Source organism: Capricornis sumatraensis, chromosome 3 (genome assembly GCF_032405125.1).
Source record: "Capricornis sumatraensis isolate serow.1 chromosome 3, serow.2, whole genome shotgun sequence".
In the NCBI taxonomy this organism is placed as follows: Eukaryota; Metazoa; Chordata; class Mammalia; order Artiodactyla; family Bovidae; genus Capricornis; species Capricornis sumatraensis.
This window is the reverse complement of record NC_091071.1, coordinates 40,966,068-40,986,853: the sequence shown is the minus strand read 5'-3', so window position 1 is coordinate 40,986,853 and position 20,786 is coordinate 40,966,068. Positions and strand designations below refer to the sequence as shown.

At 54.2% G+C, this 20,786-nt stretch overlaps 2 protein-coding genes across 2 annotated transcripts; one reads left to right on the top strand and one right to left on the bottom strand.

Moving 5' to 3' along the window:
- Positions 1 to 3,014: 3,014 nt before the first annotated feature.
- Positions 3,015 to 16,297, bottom strand: HAGH (hydroxyacylglutathione hydrolase). Its single transcript, XM_068967611.1, has 9 exons — positions 16,201 to 16,297; positions 13,607 to 13,779; positions 13,031 to 13,095; positions 10,948 to 11,065; positions 9,759 to 9,867; positions 8,961 to 9,064; positions 8,341 to 8,442; positions 4,964 to 5,043; positions 3,015 to 4,557 (listed from the first exon to the last, which is right to left on the bottom strand). The coding sequence occupies exons 1-9, from the start codon at positions 16,274 to 16,276 to the stop codon at positions 4,458 to 4,460; spliced, it is 927 nt and encodes a 308-aa protein (XP_068823712.1). The 5' UTR covers positions 16,277 to 16,297; the 3' UTR covers positions 3,015 to 4,457.
- Positions 16,298 to 16,485: 188 nt separating this feature from the next.
- FAHD1 (fumarylacetoacetate hydrolase domain containing 1) lies at positions 16,486 to 17,797 on the top strand. The gene has a single exon (XM_068968637.1). The coding sequence runs from the start codon at positions 16,720 to 16,722 to the stop codon at positions 17,383 to 17,385; it is 666 nt and encodes a 221-aa protein (XP_068824738.1). The 5' UTR covers positions 16,486 to 16,719; the 3' UTR covers positions 17,386 to 17,797.
- The last annotated feature ends 2,989 nt before the right edge of the window (positions 17,798 to 20,786 follow it).

The following is a 20,786-nucleotide window of genomic DNA, read 5'->3' as shown; positions in this document are numbered from 1 at the left end:
GTTGGGAAGTGTTCCCTCCTGTGTTTTCTGGAAGAGTTTGTGAGTGATTATTAGCATTACTAACAGAATGCACTGGTGAAGCCATGTGGCCCTGAGCTTTCTTTTGCATGAAGACTTAAAACTTGTGTTAAATCAATTTAAAGAGTGTGTCCATTTCATCTTATTTGTTGGCATAGCTTCCCCTGGTGTCCCTTTGCAAGTTCTGTTCCTTGCTTTGGGATTGACAGGATGCGCCCCTTTTCAGAAATCATCATTTTGGTGATTCGTGTGTTATTTTGTTGGTCAGCGGAAAACCACTGTTTTCGGTTGCACTGACTCCTTGCTAATCGTTATTTCTGCTTCCTTTGGGTTTTGTTTTCTCTCCTTTCGTGTTTTAAGGCGAAGCCCAGGTTTTTCGAGGCCTTCTTGTCTTACACAGCTGTGTAAAGCTGTACGTTTCCCTCAAGCACTGCTTCCGCTGCATCCCACACGTTTTGTGTTCATTTCCCTTCTGGTTGACGCACACAGTAGTTAGATGTGTTAACTTCCAAACATTTGGGTTTTTCCAGACTTCACTGTGTTGTAGATATCTAACGTCACTGCAGTTTGGAATTATACAAAGTATGTTCTTTTAGAATTCAATGTGATCTGTGGGTTGAAGATATCATTTGTCCTGGAGAATGTTCCATGAGCACCTGGAAATGTTGGTGGAATATTCTGTAAGTAGGTTTGACTGAGTGATAGTGTCCTGTTATCAACTGGACTATTAAAGGATCTCCATTATTGCTAAATTACCCATTTTCCCTTTCAGTTTTGCCCATTTAAAGTAGACATGACATACTCATTTCTTCAATAGAAGATTGTTAGAACCGAAATCAGAGAAAAGAGAGATTATTGGGACCTTAAGAAGTCAAGATTCTGGCTTAAGAAAATATGCTGACCAAGAATAAGATGACTCTGAGCTGCAAGAGCCAGAGAGACAGGTGTGCGTACTCTGGGGACAGCATGGGACAGGTGCGCGTACCCTGGGGGCAGCGTGGGACAGGTGCGCATAGTGTGGGACAGCGCACGTACCCTGGGGACAGCGTGGGACAGGTGCGCGTACCCTGGGACAGCGCACGTACCCTGGGGATAGCGTGGGACAGATGCGGGTACCCTGGGACAGCACGTGTACCCTGGGGGCAGCGTGGCACAGGTGCGCGTACTCTGGAACAGTGTCGTACCCTGGGACAGCGCGTGTACCCTGGGGGCAGCATGGGACAGGTGCTCGTACCCTGGGACAGCACACGTACCCTGGGGACAGTGTGGGACAGGTGCGCGTACCCTGGGACAGCGCACATACCCTGGGGGCACGTGTGGGACAGGGCACGTACCCTGGGGGCAGCGTGGGACAGGTGCAGGTACCCTGGGACAGCGCATGTACCCTGGGGGCAGCGTGGGACAGCGCATGTAACCTGGGGGCAGCGTGGGACAGGTGCGCATACCCTGGGACAGCGCGTGTACCCTGGGGGCAGTGTGGGACAGGTGCGCGTACTCTGGAACAGTGTCGTACTCTGGGACAGCGCACGTACCCTGGGGGCAGCATGGGACAGGTGTGCATAGCATGGGACAGCGCACGTACCCTGGGGGCAGCGTGGGACAGGGCACGTACCCTGGGGGCAGCATGGCTATAGAAGCACCCTTCCTTTCTGGATCCACAGCACCCACATCAGGCTCACTCCCATATCTAAGATCCAGTTCTTCCACAGGACTCTCTGCTGCCCCAACTAAGAACCAATGTCCCTAGAAGTGGGTGGTCCAGGAAAAGCCTCTCCTTTTTTTCTCAGGAGGAAGAATGAGAGACCCCTGAGGAGCTAGGAAGCAGGACCCCGAAACCAGAGGACAGACAGCAACGGACTCTGCTCGGAAGGGGCAGAGAAGACAAACACCACAGCAGAGACGAGAGAACACAACAGGCCGGATTTGAAAATGTAGCAAAGGAAGGAATCTACCAAAAGCAGCTGAAGGAGGTGACAGCTCTTCTCACCATTAAAAACAGGATCACGGTTTCTGAGATTCCCACAACAGAACACACCAGGCTCAGACTAGCATCTCCTTCTCTACAGACTCCCCCAGCAGTGAGGAGGCTTCCAGCTTCCCTTCTCATCTCTAGGCCCAGAGGAGAGAACATGCCAAGGAAGCAAGGCTTCGCCCAGGAGCACACGACTGGGCGCTGGAAGCTGCCTGGCCTGAGGAGCGAGTGCTGGGCCTGGCAGACGCGCCAGCAGCCCTCCTGCCAGCCCTCCAGGGCCCTGGGATCCCCCGGCAACACAGCCCAGCCTGCCCTGCTCGGTCCGTCCCTCTCGCCAGGCCCCAGCCTCTCCACCCCACTTTTGCATGACGGCCCAGCTCCTGGTGTTAGGACCCCCCGCTGCACACAACACTCATGGCAGCAGAGGCCCTCGCGGATGGATGAGCAGCGTTGTCATAATTGTAAACGCTTCAGATCACAAAAAGTCCCTTCTTCCCAGCCTAGTGAGTCGACATTACGCCATCCCACATGCCAGAAAATGAACACCCTGGTCTTTACACGGAAGAGTAAAGAGCCAGGACTCTCCTGATGGATGAGGTTGGGCCGTGGTCCTGAGGTTAAAGAACCGTACAGGGACTGTGAGGCAGTGTCAGCACAGACAGACGGACAGACGGACGGGATGGAGGGCCGCGGAGCAGGCTGGACCCTTGGGTGCCAGCTCGCTGGGGCGGTGAAGGGTGCAGACGGGCAGGGACGTGAGGCGTCAATCCCTCAGACACCAGCACAAACAGCTCGGCAACAAGAACCACAAACCAGAAGCCACTGGGGTCAGATTACAGGGCGGCATCAGAGGTGGGAAAGAGTTGCTAAACAGGTTGCGAAACACAAAAACATTTTTCATGAAGGAAAAAATATACATTTGACAACATCAAGAATTTCTTTAACAGACACCAGACAGTTCGGCCAGCAACAAACTAGAAGACTGCAAACACAGAAACAAAGAAACCATAAAATATGCGATGTTAAACAAAGGATTCCTAGTGATCAGTAAGAGAAACTTGGTAGCAACCACTGAAGGAACCTAGGAGCAGAGGCAGGCCCCAGGAAGGAAATCCCAGTGGCCAGTGAGCGTGTGGAAGGTGGTCAGGAGCCAGGCAGATGCCTGAGAAGCCTGCAGAGCACCTTCTGTGGCCCCAGACCAGCGAGGACGAGGTTTTGCACATGGGGTAGGTGCCCCGAGCGCAGCGGAGATGCTGAGAAGGAAGCCCCGTGTCCCTGGCGCAGCCGCCGCCAGGGCCTGTGGCCATGGGGCACCAGCGCAGCGGAGTGAAGACGCTCCCCACTGCCAGGAGGCAGCACCGCCACAAGTGTGCAAAGAGGAGCGCTCCCTGCTGAGCGCCCTGGGCTCTCGGAGGACGAGGATGGGGCAGGACGGTGTGCGTGTTCCTCCTCACGTTTCTGTAGATGAGGGATGTGGGCCCAGGGTGCTGGGGCACAGGGGCCTCTGGCAGCAGGTTCCAGGGAGGAGTGCTCACCCCTGTGCGATTGCTGTGCTGCTGGCGGAGCTCAGAGTCCCTGGGAGGGGCTGCCAACACCAGCCGCCTGGAGGGACGGACACGGCACCCACGTCCTGAGGCTCCTGCACCCACATGTCCAGTTGCTGGTACAAAACCAAGGGGAGTGCCAGGAGGGCCCGTGCAAACCACCTCCAGGTCTCCAGGGAGCTCAGTCTCCACAGAGAAAGCATCGTGGTTGGAGAGGAGCCCACACAGGCGGCTGTGGGGTGACGCGGGCCTGCTTGGCTGAGACAGGACCTGAGGGATCCAGGGAGACGGCGACAACCACGCTGTGCCATGACCCGTCTGGAGGAGGCGTCAAGGGGGCATCACTGCAGCAGTTGGGACCAGAAACTGGCCCCTGGGAGAGTCCCAGGATGGGCGGCCTTCACAGGGACGGCGCCCAGACCCGCCCCATGCTGCGCCCGGCCTGGCGTCCCACTGCACGTCAGCACACACCCGACACTGGACACGAGCCGTGAGAGGGGGCCTCCTTTAGGGACAGCTGGGGAGGGGCGGGGAGGGGGTGGCAATGCCAGGTGTCCGCTTGCAGGGGCAGGAAAAGGGGGCATGCCCACCCCAACGGGGGCCTTGTTCTGGGAACCCAACTAGGGCGTGCTGGCTTCACCGGGGCAGAGGGGGCAGCTCTTCCTGCGGTGTCATGTGGGGGCTTCACACAGCAACTGTAGGGGCCCCCATGGAAAGGTCGGCGACAACACATGGTCTGCAAGCAGAGCTCCCGGGAATAAACACTTTCTAAACTTCTTCTCTTATAAATATGCATTAGAACATTTGATAACACAAGCAAAGCGCTCTGCAATTAATTTAAAATTAAACTGAGACGGAACTTCCTGCGGTCCTGGCCGGAGAGTCAGCCGGCCCACCTGAATGCCTGGGAGGCCCCACGGCTGCTAGTCCCGCGGCACCTTGAACTGGTCCTTCTCTTTGCGGATGGCCCTCATGGCGGCCACAGGCTCCGTCTCGCCCGCGTGCTGCTGCACTGTCTTCTCCCTGTGAAGCCAAGCGCCAGGCTGCAGGCTGCACCCAGACCCACGGCCCCACCGCCCCTCCCAGGCACCAGGGGAGAAGAGGGCCTGGAGGCTTCGGCAGCCAGTGGACAGCCTGGGCGTTCGCCATGGCGGGAAATGTGTTGGCCGAGCCAGTCCCGCTGTGACCCAGCGATGCCCGCTCCACGCTGGCATCCAGCACCGCCCAGCACGTGGAGGTGCCCCGGGCACAAGTCTCATCACTTTCTGATCGCGACCCAGGGTCAGAAAGGACCCACACCCTCTCCAAGGCACCAAGAATAGTGCCCACTTTAAGAAATAGCATCTGCTTCACTGGCCGCACTTTAAGGAGAGTCGGGGATGTGGACCCTGCCCGGTGTGCCGGGCAGCAGGGACGCCCGTGCCCTCACCTCACTCGCATGAACGGGTTATAGGTGAACTCCTCGGCAATGGTGGACGGCACCGTGGGCTCCCCGACACTGTACTTCTCCTACAAGACAAGCGGGCCACTTTAGTGCGGAAGCTTCTAAAGGGGACAGCTGAGCAAGCCTTCACACGTCGTCCGCATGAGAAGATCCAGTGAGCACACGGTGAACATGAACGCAGGCCCTTCCCTGCCCGTGGAGAGGGGCACGAGCGCTCCAGCCGCCACCACGACCCAGAGGTGCAGGGAGACGGGGGGCTTTCTGTCATTAATACAAAGCTTATGTTTTATATGACAGAAGTCACAGCCAGCAAAAAGCCAGGAAACAGAAAGCACAGCCCCACCCCCAGGACAGCACATGGTTCGTGAGCACCTCCCTGCCAAGAACGGTGGGGCGGCCAGTCCCCGGGAACCCTCCCCGGGGTGACACCCTCCAGAGGGCGGCTGTCATCACATAGTGCTCAGACAGCTCGCCACCTCCACTCGGGACGCCCTCACACCTGATCAACACTGACCAGGGCAGATGGAGAGAAGATGCAGATGGGGACGCCTGGCCAACTGTCCACTGCTATAGAAACGCCTACAGGAAGAAGGCCAGAGTTAATAGTTAAGGGTCTCCACCCTCCCCGCAGCCCCTGCCTCTCTACTGCTGGGCTCACCCTGAGGGCCACAGGGCCCAGGAGTGGACAGCTGCTGTCGACAGCCACGCTCAGGCTTCCTGACCATCAGGAGCCCTCATTCCCAAGGGTGCCACTCCCACCCACACTGTGAGCAGTGGCATCAGGACGCCTTCAGGGGCTTCCCTGGTGGTCCAGGGGCTGAGTCCATACACCCAATGTAGGGGGCCTGGGTTTGATCCTTGGTCAGGAAACTAGATCCCACATGCTGCAACTAAAGATCCCTCTAGCAGCAACTAAGACCCAGTAGAGCCTAATAAAAGAGGGGAGATCACTGCACATCTAGCAGATATTGGAGGGGTGGATTAGATCATCCTGCTCTAAAAGGTAAAACTACAAAGCTTCCAAAATAAAACAGATTTTTTTTGACCTTGGCAAAGCAAAGCTTTCTTAGATGGGAGATTAAAAGCATGAGCTACAAAAGAAAACATGCTGCGCATCATCAAAATTTAATGAAAAAAAAAATTTCTTGCTCTGGAAAAGACAGTGTTGATAAGGTTAAAGGCAAGTCACAGAATGAGAAACTTCACAATACATGTATCTGAAAAAGAACTTGTATTTAGAATAAACTAAAAAAAAAACTATTATTCAACAAGAAGACAATCAAGTTTTTTAAATGGGGAGAAAATCTGAATAAACACTAAACAATGACCAATAAGCACATGGAAAGATGGTCAAAATTATTTTGCACTAAGGAAATTAAATTTATTAAATTAAAATTAAATGCAAATTACTAGTTATTAAATTATAATAAATTATTAAATTTATTAAATGCAAATTAAAGCCACAATGAAACACTACTGCCTGCCCATGAAGATGGCTAAAATGAAAAGATTGACAGTGCCAAGGGTCAGTGAGGGTGTAGAGCACCCGGAGTGCTCCTATTCCACTGGTGGGGATATGAAACAGCACAACCACGTGTCACACAAAGACCTGTACAGAGATGTTCACAGCAGCTTTATTCACAATGGCCAATAACTAGAAAATGTCTATTGACAGGTGAATGGATAAGCAAAATGTGGTATGGTCAAACAGGAATACCACTCAGCAATGAAAAGGAATGAACTGATACATGCAGCAACTGAGTGAATCTCAAAATTATTCTGCTTGGTAAAAATAAAAAAAAAGATATGAGTACACTGTATAGTTCATTTATATGAAATTCTAGAAAACGAGAACTAAGTTCTAATGGCATCCTGGAGCAAGGCAGAGAAAACAAGACGGGAAGCTTTTGCGGGTGGAGATGTTCTAGGTCTTAAACATAGTGGGAGTCATTTAATCTGTCAAAATTCACTCAGTTCATTTTAAACAAATGCAATTTCTTACATGTGAACTAAACTTCAACAAGCTTGAAAATAAAAAGGGAAACTATGAAAACTGTCAATAAGTTTGAAAACCTTGATGAAATTCCTTGAAAGACACTAGTTGCTAACAAAACTGCCTCAAGATAAGATAGCCCAGAAGAAAATCTGACAGCCCTACACAAATTAAAAACATCATAACAAAAAAAAATCCTTCCACAACAAAGAATTCAGTGTCCAGAAGACTTCATTAGTGAATTCTAACAGACACTAAAGGGAGAAATAATAACCACAGAAACACTCAGTAAACAGCAGGAGGCACTGCCAATTCTTTTCTGTGGCCAGCGCCACCTTCACATTAAGACAAAGACATGATAGAAAAATAGAACTACGGACCAACATCTCATAGACACCACCATGACTAAGGTTTGTCCAGAAAGCAAGGTTGGTGCAGCATTTGAAACCAACTGATATACTTCTCCACATTAATAAGAGTAAGGGAGAAAAAAATGATTACATAATAGATGAAGAAAAGTCACTTGACAAAATTCAACGTCTACTCATGACAAAACTCTCAGAAAACCAGCAATATATGTGAACTTCATCAACTTGATAAAGAGAACATTAAAAGAACTCACAACTAAAACAATTAGCTTCATGGTGAAAAACTGAATGCCTTCCCCCTAAGACTGGAAACAAGCCAAAGGTGTCTACTCTCACCATGTCCACTTAACATTGTCCAGAAGATCTTAGCCAGTGCAATAAGGCAAAATAATAACGAAATATATATTGGAAGAGAAGAAACAAAACTATCTTAATGTTGATGGCATGACTGTGTGCTAAGGAATCTATGAAAAAGATGCTAGACTGAGTCAAGCAAAGTCACAAGGACACAAGATCAAAATACGAAAATCAATATTTCTAAAGACTTGATAATCATTTCCAATAAAATCCATACCCATGAACTATTTCGGAACACATCTGACAATGTGTGCAAGATCTTTCATCTGGGAATTACAGAAGGCAGCCACGAGGCACGCTGGGGGCCAAGGCAGGAATAATGCCTTGCAGACAAGCAGCCTCCAAGGTGGCTTCCCCAAGCGGACAGGGGCTGGCACCTGCTGCTTTGGCCTCCCCTGGCTGCTGGCTGATAAGGATCCCAGGCCCAGCCCAGACTCTCGAGTCAGAAAGGAGCTCAAGGAGACAGCTCTTGAGATCCCGGGCTCTGGCTCCACGTTGGGCTAGAACCCACCTGGTCTGCTGCTGCCCGCTGTCCCGAGGAGCCCTTTCTGCCTGCTCTGGAGCCAACGCTGCGAGCACTGTGCTCCCGGGAAGCGGCTTCACGGCGCCCGGCCCACAGGACCCCCCACCTGCAGCCTGCTCACCTTGGCCCAGGCCAGTTTCTCCTGGATGGCGGTGTTGTTGGGCTCCACGTGGCGAGCAAACTTCAGGTTGTTGATGGTGTATTCGTGGCCACAGTACACTCTCTGAGGACAGAGCCAAACACGCCAGCTCTGAGGAGGCTTGTGAATCCGCCTTCCAGCCCCTCAGAGATGGTGTGAGGGGCCCGGGCCCATCCGGGGGCAGCACCCACGAGACGTCCCTCAAGATAAGCACACGTCCTGTGTGTGTGTCGTGTCTGTGTGTGTTAGTCACTCAGTCATGTCTGACCCTTTGCGACCTCATGGACTGCAGCCCGCCAGGCTCCTCCCTCCATAGGATTCTCCAGGTAAGAATTCTGGAGTGGGTAAGCCATTCCATCTCCATGGGATTTTCCCAACCCAAGGACTGAACCCATGTCTCCTGCATTGCAGGCGTGTATGTTAAATGAAAATAAAAAGTACATTTAAGGAAAAAAACATGCTTCCAGAAGCAATGCTTCTACTGTCCTGCTCCTCCCAATGCAGGAAGGCTTGAGAGACCCCAGGGGTGGGGAGCTGGCCCAAGGGCTCAGCAGGAGGTGAGGGTCTTGCTGCCACTGGCGAGCAGACAGGACACTGCCTACCGTGTCTGGAGGGAGCCGGCCCAGGACCTCGAGCAGGGCTTTGTACATCTCATCCGCTGTCCCTTCATAGAACTTCCCACAGCCGGCCACAAACAAGGTGTCACCTGCGAGGCAGGACAGCGTGGAGCTAGGGGGCTGCCGGCCATGCACGCCCCCGTTAGGGCTGCTGCTCAGCTCCACAGCCAGGCCCCTCTCTGCCCCCTGTGCTGACCCAGCCACAGCCCCGGACCTGCCCCCCACCCGACAGGGCCCAGGGCCCCCCCGAGTCTGGGTGCCACCCTCTCCACACCTTTAACCTCCCGCCGCACTGACTGGCCCCACCAGGCCCCAAGCAGCTGCTCAGATGCAAGCCCAGCTGCTCCCCTCACTGCCCATTCTTATTAGCCCTGGCTCTCAGACCACCCGCCAAACACAAGTTTCTCCCCACCTTCCCAGCAGCCCCTCCCAGGCCAGGCCATCCTGTGACCCCTAAATTCTGACAGCCAGCACCGTCCTGCCAGACCCACAATCTCACTGGCCCCGCCTGGACCCTCCAGGGACCCCTCACACAGGACCACAGCTCCCAGGGGCCCTGGAGGTAGGACGGAAGCCTGGCCAGGAGGGGACACTCTGCCCAGTGCCCACCAGGGCTGCCTGGCCCCTGGGTGTGTTTGCGCCGAGGCCCAGGCTCTACCCCAAACACTGGGGTCCACACAGAGCTCAGCACAGTCTGCCTAGCAGGACACGCTCTCTACTCTGCCCAGAGGTTTACAGAAAACACCAGGCCCCGCAGCTCACACCTGAGCACTCTACACTCACCTGTGAACACAGCAGGTGGCTCGGGACTGTTGGGCTTGGTCACAAAGTAACAGATGTGTCCAGAAGTGTGACACGGCGTCGACAGGCACTTGACATGGAGAGACCCCACCTGAAACAGAGCACACCGGCCTGTGTCCCTGCGTGCGGGGGGCCTGTCTGCAGACCCACAGGTTCTCCCGGACCGCGCCAGCCCCCCCGGCACGAGCTGCCATCAAGGGCGATGGGGCTTGACACTGCTCCACCCCACGAGGGCAGGACTTGCTGGTGACCACGGGACCCAGGCCCGGAGGTGCAGAGACCCCCATAAGCTGGTGCTTGCTGGTGTGCCCAACCAGAGGGCTGATCTTATTGTCTCCTCAAAGCTAGGCCAAGTCGGCTCCAGGCATCTTGCAGGGAAGACGGTTTTCTCTTGGTTGCTTGGCCTATTGTTCCCTTCTCCACTTCCACCCCAGCCCCAGTCTTTACTTTCTAACCTGCCCAAAACTGAAATGATGTTTCTGTGTGCCCTCTACCTGGCTCACCAAATGCTAACAGGCCCACCTGTGCGGCAGCTGCAGTCCACACACGTCCTGATGCGCTGCCCAGACGCCCCAGCTGCCTCTCCTGAGCAAAGGCCACCCTCCCCTATGACCTCACTGTCATCCTCTCCCAGGAAATGCACCGCTGATGTGAACGAGGACTCCACGGAGTCTGTGCTCCAGCGTCCCCGGGCGCCGCAAGGGTTCCCTGGTGGCTCAGTCAGTAAGGAGTCTGCCTGCGAGGCAGGAGACCTGGATTCGACCCCTGGGTCGGCAAGATCCCCTGGAGGAAGAAGTGGCAACCCACTCTGGTATTCTTGGCTGGAGAAGGCCATGGACAGAAGGCGGGCTACGGCCCATGGGGTCACAAAGAGTCGGACACAACTGAGCGACTGAACCGCCAGGCATCTCAAAGCCATGCCTCCGCTTCTCCCTCGGCCAATCACCATCTGCACACTGACCTGCTCGCCAGACTCTCGGCAGAGGGACTATGCAGGCCAGGCAGGCCCTGGAGCACGTCCACCTGTGTGCAGGCTGGGCTGTCTCCACAGCTGAGCCCTCAGTGGCCCTCTGGGTCCCTGGGGCGAGCCAGGGGACTGCCAGAGGCGGCGGGCAGAGGGCCTGGAGCCCGGCAGGACCACACCTGAGCCCTGCTGTCGGTCCCTCCTCACCTGCAGTGTGGACAGGTGTGTGACCTTGTGAGTCAGGGCCCCGATCCGGTCATCACCCCCGTACACCTTCAACCCAGGCTCCAGCTTGACCAGCTTCTCGTTCCCGCCAGCATGGTCCCTGGAGGTCAGAAAGGGGAAGCTGGGGCTGCTGCTGATACACAGAGGGTGTGCCCACTTCCACACCACGACCAAACGGAGTTTTTCTTTTGCCCAGTTATGTTTCTCTGAAGTAAAAACACACCTTCCTGTTCTCGTCCATCATTTGGCTCTGCTGAGAAGAACGTTCTCAGACACCCCATCCCCATGAGAGGCCCCTGCCATGCCCCCTCCGTGCTGCGGCAGAAGCTTCTGGAACAGATGAAGCAAACTGCACACCCTGAATGACCCTTGTGCCCCCGGCTCCCAGACTCCAGGTGCACCAGAGTCACCTAGGGTCTGGGAACAGTGAGGCCTGACCCCTAGCCGCACGCGCTGATGCCCTGGGCACCCTGATGCCCTGAGCCTGGGGCATGCCCTGCAGGCTGAGTTTGAAAAGCTGTCAGGTGACTCTGATTCACAGCCCAGACAGGCCCACTCCGAGCAGATCTAAACCACCACCACCCAGCTGCCAGGGGCAGTGTCACCGAGGGATAGGCCAGCTCAGAACGACCTCCCCAGGAGGCTCAATGGTGCAGCCAGCGGCAAGGCACCCCCTGGACACGCACACAGGAGCTCCCCACACCACCCAGTTCAAGAGAAGAGCTCCATGCCGCAGCCTTGCTGGGGGAGAAACACGCCAGGACAAGCCCTGCGGGGCCCTGAACACAGGGCAGGGCCGGGGTGTCCTGCGCCTGAAGCTTAGCCTTTCCAGGCTGAGGCGGGGGCTTTCCAATCACCAGGGCACACCTGCTCCTCACTACACACTCACCCACAGGCCCGGCAACAGTGGGGCTCTGAGATAAGAGCAGGCCACCCTTGGCCCTCCTTGTCAGGCTGATACCCGCAGGCTGAGCCAACCGTGAAGCACACACAGTGCTAGCCTGGGAAACGCCGCCTGTAAGTGGCAGGGTGGCACGGGCCACACCCTGCAGCTCAGTCTGGGTCCTGGTTTAGTTTGTAAGACACCCCAATGTGGGAAAAGCCACGTGTGATGCGGGGGTTGCTCAGTTTCAGAAAGTCACACTGGGAGAAGTCGGGAGGCGGAGGCCCCGCAGCCCACGGAGGCCACACCAGGCAGAGCTCCCGAGAGCAGCCACAGGGCACCCAGGAGCCACCGCAGGCCTGAGCCCCTAAATCAGGAAGTAATGCCTGAGGCCCCAGAGGCTCAGCCACCCCAAAGGTCTGCAGTTACATCACCCAACAAGTTTCCAACACTTAACAGACTCTAGCCAACCAAATCCACACGACACTCCCACAGATGTTGGAAGGCCTCCCTTTACCCCCGGACACGCCCCGAGCTCGGCCAAGCGCCACAGGAGCAGGTTCAAAGACGCTCGCTGCCCTTGGGCAGTTATTTGGAAAAGAATATTCAGAGCCAAGTAAAGATTTTTTTCCTAGCTTTGAAGAGCCTCAAAAGTTTCAGTAGGGCCCTGGGCAGGCAACTCTAGGCCTAAGACCCAAACATCAGAGCTTTTTCCATCCTTTAGCTTTCAAGTATCTAAAAAATCACAAACTCTTCAAAAATGACAGCTTGATTTTCAAAAACACTAATGTCTAGACCAGTTTATTCTCCAACATCGAGGCCAGCTTCCCACCACACAAGCTCAAGAGCTTGCAAAGATGTTGCTAGAGGCTCAGCCACGGCCCCAGGACCCTGGCTTGAGCCTCTGCCCTCAGGGCCCCCGAGTCACCAGGCCTGAGGGACGTGGGGCAGCAGCGCAGAGGCAGGTGCCCAGAAGCCCCGTCAGAGCCCCCCTGGGGCTGACCCTCAGCTCACAGCTATGGAGGGGAGAAGGGCTGCCAGGGCCCCCGTGGGGGTCCCCCAGGAACCTGCACACCCCAGCCCGCCCGCCCGGTGGACGCTCCTCCTCAGGGCATGTGCAGCACAGCTGCGAGGCCCAGGGGCCCTGCTGGCACAGAGAAGGTTGGGCCCCAGAGCACTCACCAGTGGTGGTGGGTGGTGAGCACTGTGGTCAGCTTCACGCCATGCTTCCTCACCGTTTCCACCACCTGCAACCAAACAGGCGGCAACACACAGGCCCGTCACGCCCCAGCCCCAGTCCCAGTCCCAGCCCATCCATCAGCCTGCAGGTAGGGCTGCCCAGGGAGCTGGCCCACCTGTCCCGACTCCAGGAGGGCAGGGCGACAAGGAGGCCTTTTCTCATGATCCACGGGGCAGTTCAGGCCGCGCACGACCTCTCCAAGCCCCTCCAGCCAAGACCACCCCCTGAAGGCAGTGCCAAGGGGCACAAAGCCTAGAGGAGGAGGCGGCACTGGAAGGGCCCCTGCCTCTTCTGCCCAGGTTCTCTGCACACAGGAGCCCTTCCTCTCCACACCAAAGCCTTTGGTGGCCTCCAGCCCCTCACTGCTCCTTTGCCCTGATAACTGAGTGGCGGGACACTATTTGCTTTTTCAAAAACCAAATGGGTTAATTTCTGTTTAGCTTTGGCCGGGTTGCAAGGGCCCTGGGTTATCAAACTCATCAGGAGACAGAAAAGGGGTCCTGGGCCTGGCCTCCCACCTTCTGGGGCTGCACCGGATCCACAATGGCCGCCTCCTTGGTGTCCTCATCAATGAGCAGGTACATGTAATTATCGGTCAGAGCAGGCAGTAACTCCACCTTCATGGTGCCCTGATCCACAGTCAAGCTCTTCCTTAAACCCAAGTGGTGGAGGCTTCCCAGCAGGGCTGGACCTGAAGACAAAGTGCAGTTCCAGTCAGCGTCCACATGAGGCCACGCTGGGCAGAGACTTCAAAGACAGCACTCGGCTCCTCAGCCCCGCAGGACAGACGTCCGCGGAAGCAAGATCCCAGGGATGCAATGTGCGGAGCCTGGGCATGAGAGGTTTTCTAAGTTTTCTTAGAAAAGAGGAGGATACCCTCATTAACCACTTACACGAGGAGAATACAGAACACGGCTCATGTTCATATTCGTGGAAAATGGCTCTTTCACACTTAGGGTCCCTCTTTTCTTTCTCGAGGGCTCTAAAAGGACACGACAGCCAGCGTGACTGCAATTCAAACCTCTGCGAGAGGCGCCTACAGTCAGCTCTGGGGTTCTTCACACCTGATTCAGAGAAAGACCACAAAGAGGGAAACCCAGAGTGAAAGTGCCAGGCGGGCTCTTCTCCATCTCTGTGAGCTAAGGAAGCCTGAGTCCCCTGCAGCGACTCACAGCCCTTCTCAGGTCATGCGCCAGAGAAGAAAAGCAGATTCTCAAATGGCAGGGACTTGAAATCTGGATGATGCATAAAACCCCTCCCGCACAGCCTGAGATATGGGAGAGCTGGCCACATCTGTTTGAGATTCAAGTGTGCAGGACACAGAACCACTGTCCAACTGAGGCAAAGGAGGCAGCCAGGGTGGGCTGAGAGTGACCACAGGGCAAAAGCATCCTGCGCCCCAGAGACAGGGGCCAAAATACTTTCCACAACGAAACCCCTATTTAGTCTGGTAGGTGCTAGGATGGGGCCTCTCCAAGAAAGGGATCCAGAAAGTGGGCGGCATCGACACACTGACTGACTGACTGGCTGACTGACTGGCTAACTGGCTGACTGACTGGCTGGCTGACTGAATGGCTGACTGGCTAACTGGCTGACTAGCTGACTGACTGGCTGGCTGACAGAATGGCTGAGTGACATACTGACTAACAGACAGACTGACTGGCTGACTGACAGGACACCTCTGATGCAGAGTTCGCAGTCATCTGCCATGCCCAGCGAACTGCCTGAACTGCAGCGTTAAGGGACACAGAGGTGTGACAACCAGTTGGGCTTTATCCAGCCCCTTCTCCTCAGGCTCGGCAAGAAAACCTATTTTTCTACAATTGGGTTTCTGGGCTATGCCACCTGCTCTCAGCCCCAGTATTCAGAATCTGAGCCCCAGGAGGACTACGAAGCAGAGTCAGGGCCGAGTCTTGAGACACACAGCGTCCGGCTTGTCTGGACCTGGGAAGCTCCTTCCTCACCACAGCAGAGGGCTGAGCACCCTCTGAATGAGGCAGCCACACTCCTGCTGATCCCCTCCAGTCCCATTTCCATCACCTGTCTGCCTCCTAACACAGAAACTCAGCTGACCCTTTAACGGGTCCCTACATGGAAAAATCCAGCTCTTTCCTTAGATACGGTGACACACTATGCACTTCAGCCACCCTCTGCTCTGGGTGAGGTCTGGACATGGCCAAGGAGGGTTTCCACCTGCTCCTTCTCCCCACCCAGGGCCCCGTGGTCACTCAGCTCACTGCTCCAAAATCTCAGCTTAACCTACCACCCTTATTGCTACATCAGCCTGATAAGGTATCAGGAAATAAACCGCGATTTCAAAATCAAGGTCAAAATATTTTAAGCAAGCAAGAGGTAATAGGGTGAAAATCGAATCTGACAGCTGTCCAATCAGGGCCCAGGAGGTCAGGCCATCCAACGCCTCCAGTTTTAGAGGCCGGGATAGGAGAACTAGGGAGGGCAAGGGTCCAGCAACTCGCCGGCTACAGTTCATGTGAAAAGCCGGGATCCACTTCGTGGAGCACACACAGCACGCACGCCGTGCGGATTCAGGCACTGGTGCATCGCCCCAGGGCTTCAGAAGTGCGGGGCTTGCATGGGCTAGCGGGGGCGGATGCGTGTGGGGGAGCCCTCGACAACCGCAGTCCGGGAGCGCTCGCTGGCTGCCAGGCAGACCCCGGGAAAGCAAGGGTCCCCAGCAGGGGCCCTCCCGAGCGTCCCCGCAACACACATTTCCTTACCTAGCACAACTCCGTCAACACCCCCCAACTGACAAGTTACCCCACTCTGTCTTCAGCCCTCTCAGAGACTGACTCAACTGTTGGGCGGCCTTTGCTCGACCCCAATCGGCCTGCCCGCCGGCGTCAGCGAGGGCTTACAATCCTGTGTCAGTAAAAAACATCGTCAGCCACGGCGGCCCCGCCTGTGCGGGTACCGCGCTGGACCACCTCAGGGAGCGAGACCGGCCCAACCGCCGTTAGCCCGACTACGACGCCGGTCGGGCGGCTCGCCTCGCCTCCGCGGGCCGGCTGCCCTGTCCCAGGGCCCTGACAGGCCAGCTCCTGGGCGCCCGGGCCTTCCCGGCCCCGCGTCAGCCCCGCCCCGGCCCACCTACCCAAGCCGAGACGAGCGCAGGCGGCTCCCAGCTCAGCGACGCTCCAGCGGCCGAGCAGCCCGCGGCCCAGCACCATGACCGGGGCGGCGGGCAGGCGGCGGCGGCGGCGGCTGCGGCGCGAGAGGCGGGCTGCACCCGCCGGCGTCTACACACCGCAGCCAATCAGCGCCCGCCGCCCCGCCCCCAGCCAATCAGCGCCCGCGTCCCAGCCCGTGTCCGCCGCTTGCCCCGTCCCCCGGCCAATCAGCGCCCGCGTCCACACCTGACCGTGCCCCACTGAGGACCTGAGGGCGATCCGAGAGGCTCCTGCTCCGGCCTCCGCCTCTCTGTGGGGACGGGGCCCGGCAGCCCCCGGGCAGCCACTGGACAGCCGCTGCCTACAGGACGAGCGCCGCGACTTCCAGGCACCCGGCGGAGTCCGCGGCCTGGCGCCCGAGGTAATTGGTCCTCACTTGCTAGCCGTCGGCGTCAGTGGCCGGCCTGGCAGGGTCCACGTGACTCCAGGCAGCAGGCAGGAGCATGGCCGCCAGCAGGCCGCTGTCCCGCTTCTGGGAGTGGGGGAAGAACATCGTGTGCGTGGGCCGGAACTACGCGGACCATGTCAGAGAGATGCAGAGCGCCGCGCCCAGCGAGCCGGTGCTCTTCCTGAAGCCGTCCACCGCCTACGCCCCCGAGGGCTCGCCGGTGCTCGTGCCCGCCTACACCCGCAACCTGCACCACGAGCTCGAGCTCGCCGTGGTGATGGGGAAGCGCTGCTGCGCCGTCCCGGAGGCCGCGGCCATGGCCTACGTGGCCGGCTATGCCCTGTGCCTGGACATGACCGCCAGGGACGTGCAAGACGAGTGCAAGAAGAAGGGGCTGCCATGGACTCTGGCCAAGAGTTTCACGGCCTCCTGCCCGGTCAGTGCCTTCGTGCCCAAAGAGGAGATCCGTGACCCTCACAACCTGAAGCTCTGGCTCAAGGTCAACGGCGAACTCAGGCAGGAGGGTGAGACATCCTCCATGATTTTTTCCATCCCCTACATCATCAGCTACGTTTCTAAGATCATGACCTTGGAAGAAGGAGATATTATCTTGACCGGGACGCCAAAGGGAGTGGGACCCGTTAAAGAAAATGATGAGATCCAGGCTGGCATACATGGCGTCCTCAGTATGAAGTTCAAGGTGGAGAGGCCAGAATATTGAGCACCCTAACTTTTTAACATACGTTTCAGGGGGAAAGGAAATGAGAGACAAAAGCAAGCAATGGTTATTTAATTAAACGTGACAATCCTTTAAGAAGAAACCAATTTTTAAAAATGATTGATATGCCTCAACCGGAGGAAGATGGACCCTCGGAGAAGACCTTTAGAAGAGCTGGGCTAGAAATGGAAATGAAAAACAGTGTCTCCTAGGAAACAGAAAGTCAAGATGTTCAAAAGACTTACTTTCTTTTTCTAAAACTGGACTGGATTAGACTTTTCAGTGGGTCGCTCAAGGATCACGTGTTCAAGGCTTAAAATCTGCAAAGGAGGTGGAAAAACACGTTTCATCAGTGTTTCCTAAAGTTCCTTTATGATCATGAAAACCATCTGGAGGTATTTGTAAAAATAAAAATTTCCAATTACTGGACCATCCCAGGCGCAATGTGTTATTTAATGGACTCAATCTCTGGCACTCCAAGTGATTCTTATCACAGAAATAAGGAAAAACACTACTCCACATAGTCGGTTAACTTAAAGTTTTATTTAATAAGTGAGCAATTAATGAAGACCTCACTCATTTAGTTAGGGTGTGTATTCTGGCCCATAGAGTCTGAGTTTGGGGGATAATTTTGAAACTTGTTTCCTAAATAAGTATGCTATTGTTTGTGTGGTCTAAAAGTGTACTTTTTCCCCCCAGTAGTGGTTATGAGGGACACATCCTCACTAAGGAGCTTCAGACCTTGGTCTTTGGCCTTTGGTTTCCTGAGCGCTGTGCTTTATTAACAGAGTTGATCAGCACCTGTACCTCATACCCAGTGATAAGGAAGCTTCAGGGAAGTAAAATGGCCTGGGAGTGCTGCTTTTACTTTCCCCTGCTCCCTTCTCTGGGTTTTCCAGGTAGCTCAGTGGTAAAGGATCTGCCTGCTAATGCAGGAGACATGGGTTGGATCCGTAGTTGGGGAAGATCCGCTGGAGGAGGGTATGGCAACCCACTCCAGTACTCTTGCCTGGAGAATCCCATGGACAAAGGAGCCTGGCAGGCTACAGTTCATGGGGTTGCAAAGAGTCAGGCACAACTGAGCACTCACACACCCTTCTCTGCAAAATACTAGGTGAGGTGCACAGCTGTCAGAGTGTCTGGTGGAGTCCTTGAGGCTTAGGCAGGGGCTCCTGCTGTTAGCCTGAACAGAAGGCACCTGCTGGCTCCTAATGCTTATTGACCACTTAGTACTACTAGGCACCATGCCAAGAGTTTTCTCTGTAGTATTTAATCCTCAACAAAGCTGTGAGGTTGGTACTATTACTACCATCCCTGTTACAGAGACAGAGATTAGCCAGCCTGAAGTGGCAGAGCCACAATGTAACACAGCCATCCCAAGACGGAAACCTGAAGTCTTTTTTCCCCCCATTTTTTAGCATATAGTTGATTCATAATGTTGTGCCAATCTCTGCTATACAGCAAAGTGCTTCAGATTCACTCAGGTATATATTCCATTATGGTTTATCCCAGGAGATTGGATAAAGTTCCCTGTGCTATACACTAGGACCTTGTTTTTCCATTCTAAGTGTGGAAAACCTAAAGTTGTGACCACACTGCAGGCTGCATCTTTGAAGTAGATATATTAGAAAGTTCATTTAGGTCTTATGAAAGCCCCAATTTATAATTTATTATCAGGAAGTGTCAGAGTTGGATTTGTTTTTAAAACATCACACTATCTTCTTTCCTCTTCACCCAGAGTTGGACATAATTTAGCGACTGAACAATAACAACAATCTTCCTTTATCTTTTTTGTTTTTGACTGCATCTGAGATATAGCAGCAGAACTCTAACCACTAGGCAACCGGGGAACTCCCTTTTACCTTTTAATAAGATTTCTTTTTAAAATGCTTAAGCAATAGATATTTTTAATAGAAGATTCAGAAATTATGCATAAGCCAAAAAACCACAACACCCTAAACTCCATACACCAAGAGATGGTCCAAGTTAAGCATTTGGTGTGCATTCTTCCAAATCTGCAGATGTAATCGTGATCTTTTAAATAGAATTTGTTCATGCCATACAGTTTTCTAACCTTTTCCACTATCTGTCATAACTGTCTTCCCATGTTGGCACATTTCTGAACTATTTTCAGTGACTGCTTACTGTGAAGTCAGGCCTCCGTTTCTGGCCACTGAGGTCGTCTTTAACTATTTGCTGGTCAGTCAGTTCAGTCACTCAGTCGTGTCCTACTCTTTGCGACCCCATGAATCGCAGCACGCCAGGCCTCCCTGTCCATCACCATCTCCCAGAGTTCACTCAGACTCACGTACATCGAGTCAGCGATGCCATCCAGCCATCTCATCCTCTGTCGTCCCCTTCTCCTCCTGCCCCCTAATCCCTCCCAGCATCAGAGTCTTTTCCAATGAGTCAACTCTTCTCATGGGGTGGCCAAAGTACTGGAGTTTCAGCTTTAGCATCATTCCTTCCAAAGAAATCCCAGGGCTGATCTCCTTCAGAATGGACTGGTTGGATCTCCTTGTGGTCCAAGGGACTCTCAAGAGTCTTCTCCAACACCACAGTTCAAAAGCATCAGTTCTTCAGCGCTCAGCTTTCTTCATAGTCCAACTCACATCCATACATGACCAGTGGAGAAACCATAACCTTGACTAGATGGACCTTTGTTGGCAAAATAATGTCTCTGCTTTTCAATATGCTATCTAGGTTGGTCATAACTTTTCTTCCAAGGAGTAAGCGTCTTTTAATTTCATGGCTGCAGTCACCATCCGCAGTGATTTTGGAGCCCCCAAAAAATAAAGTCTGACACTGTTTCTACTGTTTCCCTATCTATTTCCCATGAAGTGATGGGACCAGATGCCATGATCTTCGTTTTCTGAATGTTGAGCTTTAAACCAACTTTTTCACTCTCCTCTTTCACTTTCATCAAGAGGCTTTTTAGTTCCTCTTCACTCTCTGCCATAAAGGTGGTGTCATCTGCATATCTGAGGTTATTGATATTTCTCCCGGCAATCTTGATTCCAGCTTGTGCTTCTTCCGGCCCAGCACTTCTCATGATGTACTCTGCATATAAGTTAAATAAGCAGGGTGACAATAGACAGCCTTGATGTACTCCTTTTCCTATTTGGTGGAACCAGTCTGTTGTTCCATGTCCAGTTCTAACTGTTGCTTCCTGACCTGCGTATAGGTTTCTCAAGAGGCAGGTCAGGTGGTCTGGTATTCCCATCTCTTTCAGAATTTTCCACAGTTTATTGTGATCCACACAGTCAAAGGCTTTGGCATAGTCAATAAAGCAGAAATAGATATTTTTCTGGAACTCTCTTGCTTTTTGGATGATCCCACGGATGTTGGCAATTTGATCTCTGGTTCCTCTGCCTTTTCTAAAACGAGCTTGAACATCTGGAAGT

Coding starts and splice junctions, on each gene's coding strand:
- HAGH (XM_068967611.1), bottom strand. CDS start 16,276: ATGGTGCTGGGCCGCGGGCTGCTCGGCCGCTGGAGCGTCGCTGAGCTG. Junction 8,443..8,960: donor GCCGGCTCCCTCCAGACACG/GTAGGCAGTGTC, acceptor CTCTGTCCTCAG/AGAGTGTACTGTGGCCACGA. Junction 5,044..8,340: donor AGAAACTGGCCTGGGCCAAG/GTGAGCAGGCTG, acceptor CTTGTCTTGTAG/GAGAAGTACAGTGTCGGGGA.
- FAHD1 (XM_068968637.1), top strand. CDS start 16,720: ATGGCCGCCAGCAGGCCGCTGTCCCGCTTCTGGGAGTGGGGGAAGAAC.